This window comes from Benincasa hispida, chromosome 3 (assembly GCF_009727055.1).
Source record: "Benincasa hispida cultivar B227 chromosome 3, ASM972705v1, whole genome shotgun sequence".
NCBI classification, from domain to species: domain Eukaryota; kingdom Viridiplantae; phylum Streptophyta; class Magnoliopsida; order Cucurbitales; family Cucurbitaceae; genus Benincasa; species Benincasa hispida.
This window is the reverse complement of record NC_052351.1, coordinates 7,012,805-7,021,173: the sequence shown is the minus strand read 5'-3', so window position 1 is coordinate 7,021,173 and position 8,369 is coordinate 7,012,805. Positions and strand designations below refer to the sequence as shown.

At 31.8% G+C, this 8,369-nt stretch overlaps 1 protein-coding gene across 1 annotated transcript; it reads right to left on the bottom strand.

The window, feature by feature from the left end:
• Positions 1 to 1,154: 1,154 nt before the first annotated feature.
• LOC120072703 (GDSL esterase/lipase At5g45950) lies at positions 1,155 to 5,600 on the bottom strand. Its single transcript, XM_039025162.1, has 5 exons — positions 5,122 to 5,600; positions 4,893 to 5,023; positions 3,423 to 3,656; positions 2,152 to 2,401; positions 1,155 to 1,474 (listed from the first exon to the last, which is right to left on the bottom strand). Exons 1-5 carry the CDS (start codon positions 5,432 to 5,434, stop codon positions 1,284 to 1,286), a joined length of 1,119 nt encoding a protein of 372 aa, XP_038881090.1. The 5' UTR covers positions 5,435 to 5,600; the 3' UTR covers positions 1,155 to 1,283.
• Positions 5,601 to 8,369: the final 2,769 nt, after the last annotated feature.

The window sequence follows — 8,369 nt, the reverse complement described above, 5'->3', positions numbered from 1 at the left end:
TTCGAGGTGGAAGACATGCAAGATAGGATTTTGCATGTATTTTTTCAATAAATAGTTTGGTTTTTGAATTTTGTAAAAACTACTGCTTCTTTGACCTTTGACCAAAACTCTTCCACCAAAATCTCTTTATTCTCCTTTTACTAAAGTGAAATTCCCTTATTTTCACTAAAAACACGGTCCCCACAACCGTATTCTTCAACCAGAGAATAGTGAAGATTTACCATTGGTGGTGTCGATCGAGCTCGGGAAAGGAAGATTGCAGTGGATTCTATAAAGGTTGTAATTTCTAACCCTTTATGCATGCTTATTCTTGTTTTTTATGTAATTAGAACGTTATTGGTCCTTGCTTCCGCTATTGCATATTTTTTTTATGTTCCATCACAAAAGACATATCGAAGCTTCCAAGTCTTGAAGACCAAAAACTCTCAAGCTCTCAAGTGCTGAAGACTGAAGCTTCTCAAGTTCTAAAAACCGAAGCACTCAAGTTCTGAAGAATTGAAGATCAAAATTATTAGAAGCTTCAAAGATTAGAAGGCTTCAACAAATTGACCATATCTTCACAACCTACAAGCTGAAGATTCAATCTTTTAAAGCTCAAGAAAAGGAGCAGAGGTCGATCGATAAGCCAAAAGCCAATCCAAGGCGATCAACAAGTCAGAGGTCGTCCCAAACTAATCAATGAGTCCAAAAGGTCGATTCTCCAAGAAGATCATCAAGCTCAAAGGTTGATCATCCAAGAAGATCAACAAGCTTAAAGATTAAAGTCCAAAGGCTGCTTCAAACTAATAAACAAATCCAAAGGTGGATCCTCCAAGAAGATCATCAAGCCCACATCCAAGAAAATCAATAAGCTTAAGGATTAAATTTTAATTTTAGAGAGAGAATCGAACAATCAAATATTAGAGATTGTACTCATTATAATATATTGAAATTAATGAAAATGCAAAGTTCAAATTTTACGAATTAAATTTTTCGAAAATCTCATTAAACAATATTAATTCTTGTGTGATTGTAATAATTGTTAACTCAATGGATTTTTTTCTCTCTTTCCACACCAATTATTGTATTCCCAATTTTATTAGTTTCTTTTAATTTATTTGTTATTTATGTCATTATTCATGTGATAGTAGTGAGAGATTTTTTCATGCCACAGATTAAATCATATCTCGAATACTCAATTCTTCTTCTCATATAATCAAATTGAGCCTAAGATAGAAGATAATAAATTTGTTAACCATTCAAAAGAATAGAAGAAAACAAATTGAGGGGGAAAAAGAAGAGAACTAGGATAAGATGTCTTGTTGAACAGATAGAATGGCTTGGGCAGCTAAGATTTTGTACATCTTTTGGGAAGGATGAACAGCGTCCCAAAAGACGTAGGTTTCAGGGTCGTTGCAAGTGGTGGAGCCTTTGCACGTCTCTCCATACTCAACCAATCCTGTCCCGCAGCACCCCTTTGCCGTCTCCTTTAAACCTATATAGACCCACATCATATATTATTATAAAACCAACAAATAATAAAAAGCAAAAAAACGTAAACAATAAAAAACGGTACAAAGATTTACGTAATTATTTGTTATCAACATTTCAAGATAAAAGAGATCAATTTATTATTAGAAAGAAATATCATATAGTACATATTGCAAATCCACTTGGGATTAGAATTTAGGTCACAACTACTCTAATAAATCAATGATAATATGAAAAGTGGACCCCATTTGATTATATTTTGGTATTGTTTACTTGTGTTCAATACTCATACTGACATTTGGCGAGCAGGTACTCAATCCAATTACGTTTGAAATTACGTCGATATTATTATCGTTACCATTAAAGTTATCGTTATTGTTACTATTCCAACATGAGAATTATAAATTTGTCACATTTACTATTATGATTACCATTAAACTCTAAATGGTAATAATAAATGTGTCAAATTCATAATTGTAAGTAAACGTGATCAAAAGTAATTCAATAACGTTATTTGGGATTGTGATCTATTACAATTGATATATCAATGAAATCTCATTACAATTATACAAATTTTTATTATGAATTGATAAATGTGGCATGGTATAATAGTTAAATTGGTTTGGTTATGTTATTATTTAGAAAACAATGTGGCATAGGAGAATGTATTTGAGAGGTTACCGTAGGCGGTGGGGTTCTGGACAGCCGCTTGGAGGATGGCATAAGCATCTACGAAGCTGGTGAGCATACCCAGGTTTGCTTTAATGGCTGCCAAATTGAGCTTCATCTTTGCATTGAATGCGTAGGCCGCTTGGTTGAAGGGTTTGGAACATGTTGTATTCTGATTGGTTATTGTTCTAACAACTGGCATGCACCCCAATGGAGGTACTCCCACAACCACTAGTCTTCTAACTCCCAGCCTATGCATCACCTGCAAATGCCAATGCAACCCCATCCTCCTTCGAGATATCAATATATTATATAACATTTAATCTATACTAAATTATTTCACTTGAAGTTCCAGCTGACTCTCCCTCAACCAAATGTTTCGGTTCATAACTATTTTAATTTGTTTTTGTTTTCTGTGTTTTAAAATTATACTTGTTATCTCACAATCTTTTATTTTTTATTTTCTTCTTCATATTCTTTAAAAATACATCTAAATTCTAAGCTAAAATTTAAAAATACAATGCAACTTCAACCCATCCTCTCTTCATCTATTTTCAAAACCATGCATTTATTGAGAACATAATTGACAGTTTGAAAACTTATTATTAAGCATTTTTTTAGTCTAGGGGCATTTTAGACACAAATACAAGGTCAAGTTTACACAAATTGAAAGGCAATCCATCAATGGTAATGTAAAAGGTGGACCCTAATTAATTACTTTTGTTGTTATTTACCTGTTTTTGTAATTGTAATGAGGGGTCCACCTTAAAATCTGTAATCACATCGTGTAATCTAATTGAGGAATTGTGGGATTGTGGGTGTTCAATCTAGTTCTTGTTGAAAATTACGTAATATCCACTACCTTTACCGTTATTGTTACCATTACCGTTACAGATATTGTTACTATAACAATATGAAAATTATGAATTTGATACATTTATTATTTTGCCATTACTGTTATCGTTACTGTTACCATTACGTTCAAGTAGTAACAATAACAATGACGATAACAGTAAAATGTGATAGATTCATAATTCTTAGTAAACACAATCAAAAGTAATTCAATTATGTTTGTGATTCAAGCCTATTACGATTCATCCATCAATGAAATCTCTTTCTGATTACACTTGTTTTCATTACGATTTGGTAAACCTGGCCTAAGAATCAATGTAGCTATTAGACATATTTTTAAATTTCATAACCATATAGTAAATTAAAAGTTGAAAATTATGTTATTGTGTTTAGTTTATGAAATGAAAAATTAGGAAGGGGAGGGGAATGACCTGGACGTTATGGTACATGGAAGTGACCAAGAAATTCTGGTATTGATCCAAGCTGAATTGCTTTGGTCGAAGTGGTTCCAAGAAGTAGTTTTCGAGGAAGTCATTTGTTCCCATGCTGATGACAACAATGGCGTTTCTGATTATTTTCTCTGCTTTCTCATGCCCAACTTGTCGGGATAAATGAAGTTTGTAATGCATCAAATACTCCAATTGCTTTGGAAGTGACAGCACATTCTGTACCACACACAATTCTATTTAGTTGTTTGAAATAGAGTTATAATTAGGTGCACGGCTGTGCTGCACTTAATCCATATTTCCCTCTCATTTGGAAACAAAAAAAAAACCAAGGTAAAATGAATAAATTGATATATTTATATTACAAGCATCACATTCACTTGTAAAGAGAAAAGTAAACTAAAAAAATTCTGAAATATATAACTTAGGATCGGACATTTATATAGAAGCCAGATACAGATGTATTAAGAGTCAAAGGGGCATGTGTCCCTTCAAACAAGATATTATATACATTTGTTTCACTTTATAATCATGTTATCATCGTTGTCTCAATGGTTATTGACGCATGCGATGATTTATTTCACTTCATAATCATGTTACCATCGTTGCCTTAGTGGTTGTTGACATGCGCGAGGGTTTCTTTTCATACCCGGGTTCAATCCTTGACCATATTTTTTTAATATATATATATATTTGGATGGTTTTTTCATTAATTTCCTTTTTTCTCTCTCTTTTAAAAACCGCACTCCTTTGTTAATAAAAAAAACGCAATTTTGACTTTAATAAGTATCTAAATAATATCTAATAGGTATTTAAAATTCATATTCAATATATAATAGATCTAAAAAATGTTGAAAGTGTTTAAAAATTAATCATTTAATTAGACAAAAACTTCTATTTTTATGTCTAATTAGACCTTTTTTTTTTCTTTGTTATATAGTAATTGTTTAATTTTTTTTCTAATATGCAAGAGACCCCATTGAATGCAAACTTTATATTTTAGAAATCTAATAAACACAAAATCAAGAATTCATGAACGTATCAAGATTTTTTTTAAAATTCAAATAACTATATACAAACACAAATCTTTAAGTTTATGGGCTAAACTTGTAATTTTGTATAAATGTGTGTGCTGACATGTAAATGAACTTGTACCCCTCCTATAAAATCCTCGACCCACCACTAGAACTGCATAAAGATAGGTGCAGTCTAAAATGTACTCAATTATTTTTCGATTTTTAATATTACCATTAAATAAAAAAAAATAATACTTAAATCCAATTACACCCATTTTCCCTCATCCTTGGTCTTCAGTCAAACAGGAAATGCATATATATATATTTATTTATTTATTTATTGGTCATATGTCAATTTATAATTGGACATTTTGGCTAAAGTGCATAAAATGAGTGTGTATTTGAAGAAAAAGAATAGTGTTCTTATTTTCTTTCTTACAGAGAAGTTGGCAGTGAGGTCGTCGTAGCCTGAAGATGCTGACGCAAAGCTAACGCCATGCAAAAGGTCTATTGGCTTCAATGTTCTATCAAGAAATGCTGGTACTGTTTCTCCAAATCCCAAGGCCTCAGCTGTTCAATTTAGCACAACACATATCAAAATTAAAATTGGGTTATTCAACATTAATTGATAATATATAGACCAATAAAAAAGGTTCAATTTAATTTACCAATAAAGTCAGTGGCAAGCCTTCCATCACAGAACCTGCCAGTAGGAAGAGCATTAAAGAAGTCCTTCCCATAAGGAGGGAAATTGCTCTTCATTGTTGTGGAAAGAAGATTGTTATTCCCAGGATCAACACTTGAATCTCCAAACACTAACAAACTCGTCACATTATACTTCCATGCCATTTTCCTTAGTTGCTTCACATTCACCTCTCCAATAAAATCATCATTTTCCATCTTCCCCTCCATCAATGACGGACAAAAACTGATCAGCCCCATAATAAAGATGACAAACAAAACCTTCTCCCTCATCGCCATTTCAAACTAGAGCAGTACGATACTCGACACTGGTTCTTGAGTTTGTTTGTTTTTGTGGGAATTTGGTCTTCCAGTGAAGGTGAGTTGTGTTTAAATGGGGAATGGAGCAATGGGAAAAAATGAAATCAGATCTTGAGTTTTGGTATATTTTTAGGTAGCGATTGGTTAAAGAGAATTTAAGAATTGTTTTGAAAATGCTATGGGTTGGCCTGGTGGCCCTGTTAAATTGGTTGGTTGGTCCAAACTCCAAATTGACTACGCATGTGGTTAATTGTGTTTTGATTGGATTTGGCCCAAAATTTCTCGGTCAGTGACATTAATTTTTAGGTGAGAGTGGATGAGGAAAGCAGTTGAGGCTATTTATTGAGGCTGCCGCCTGTTTTTCTTATCTTGTCCATAACATCACCATTAAAAATTTGTAATAAAATAACCACTGAAACGTACCCTAGGCTATACTACACCTATGTGCTCATTTTTTAAATAAATAAAATAATATATATTTGTTGTTCTTCTTTATTTTCATTTAAAAAACTCATCATTTTCAAAATCACTCTACTTTAATCATTAAAATTAATTTAATATAAAATTTTACATGCAATTTTTATATCTTCAAGATTCGTTGATAAAAGTAATTTTTAAGCATTTTAGAATCACTTGATGAATATATTTTTAAGTGGTAATATTTCTTTTGCACTTTCTATATATATACTTTTTAATAAAAATAATTTAACACAATACTTCATTTATTCAATTTCTTAAAATGTAACAATAATTTACAGTAGAGAGCTCCCGTCGTGTATAAAATATTGTAAATAGGGATCAAATTATTACTTTTTAGAGTATACAGCCATTTTAGAATTATATGAACTGAAACGAACAAATATTAGAAAATTGAAATATGATAGACCAAAATAAGCTAAATCTAACGAGTATATATGTGTATATATAATCTTACACTCCCGATCATCTAAATCAAATTACATAAAAATATAGATATAATCCAACGAGTTGATGTGTAATTCGTACTTGGAAAAAATAGAAGTTCAAATATTTCATCTAACAAAATGTTGTAATTTGTATGATCACACATTTTCCTAGGGATGTGTGCCCATATGTTAGGTACATAAGTGGATGTGTGATTCTATAAGATCCTATTAATGGCTCCCATTTTAGATGGGACTGTCCCATAAAATCTCAAATTTGCATTTTATTTGTTGATATTATTGGTGTATATTATGAATATTTGACAAATTATTGATTGAAAACACACCCACAGAGAAAACTGAGCATTGAAAATAGGGTTGAAGTTTAAATAAATAAATTTATTTAGTTAGTTGAAATAAATAAATCTAGCCTCTCCATATGTCATATGTGTCAAATTACCTATACATATAACCATGATTTAAAATTGTAACATAAACTTTTCAAAATTCAAATCTGCATACAATGTTTGGGCGAAATTCTTAGTAATATTGAATGTTAAAAAAATTTGGATTGTTAAAATTTTGGAGTTATGAACTTTAAGTTTTGTTTACTCGTGTAAATATTTGTCAAGCTTAAATAAGTTATTTGTGAGTCATTAGAGACATTAAATTAATTAATTTGTGTAGTTAATGAAGCTGGTCCGACCTCAAGGGAGAAAGTTTGTGTTTATTAGGGCTGAGTCAAACCCACTCTGAAACTTAACAAAATATGTCCCTATAACAAAGCCTCTTATAACAAAATTGAAAATCTAAGATAGAAACATTTATGTACAATAACTAGATAAATATAATTTGATTTTTTTAAAAAGTACAAGACTAAATAGACATGTGATTACATTATATAGAGTACCAATCAATTTTGGAGTAGTTTCAATTATGCTTTTAGACTCTCACAAATTTCATTTGAATCCTTTAACTTTAAATTGGTAAAATAAATGTCCATGCCATTAAAATTGTTAAAAATAACCGATGTAAGAACTAAGGCCACATTTACCCCACTGAAAACCTAGAATAAAAAAGGTAGGCCCAATTTGATTACTTTTTGTATTGTTTACTTGTGTTTGTAGTGATACATGGATCCCACATCCAAATATGTAATGAAATAACGCAAACTGATTAATGAATAAAGAGTACTCAATCTCATTGCACCTCAGAACTACATCCTATCTTTATCGCTATCGATATAGTTACTATTACGGCTACCATTATTGTTACTGTTACAGCTGAAATTACCAATTTTGACATTCTTACTGTTACCATTACTGCTTGACCCTAAGAGGCAGAGGTAGAAGTAACGGTAATGTTAGGACACTGATCCTTAAAAGACTTTATTATCGTAAAAAATTGGCACAATCACTGGCAATAGCAACTAAACGATGAATGAATTCTTCATCAAACGATACGAGTCAAACAAAAACTAGACGATCGCTTATTAAACTCTAAACGACGTTTACAAACTCTATACGATCACTTATAGTCTCTACACGATCGTTGAGTAATACTAGACGATCGCTTACATAACACTCCGCGATCGCTTACAAGATACTACACGATCGCTTACAAGATATTACACGATTGCTTACCAAATACTATACAATCACCTACCAAAAGCTATACGATCGCTTATAGTCTTTACACGATCGTTGAGTAATACTAGACGATCACTTACATAACACTCTGCGATCGCTTACAAGATACTACACAATCGCTTACAAGATATTACACGATTGCTTACCAAATACTATACAATCGCCTACCAAAAGCTACACGATCGTCGGGCTCTGCTACTCGATCGCTTAATAGAAAAGGTAGACAATGAGCGGCACACTACGATGGATTCTACACGATAGAGACTTCCAAACTCCCACTCTCAAGAGTTCTCCTTCCTCACTCCAAATATTCAAACTTCATTGCCTTCTCTTCTGATTTCTTTCTTCTTTTAAACCTCAACT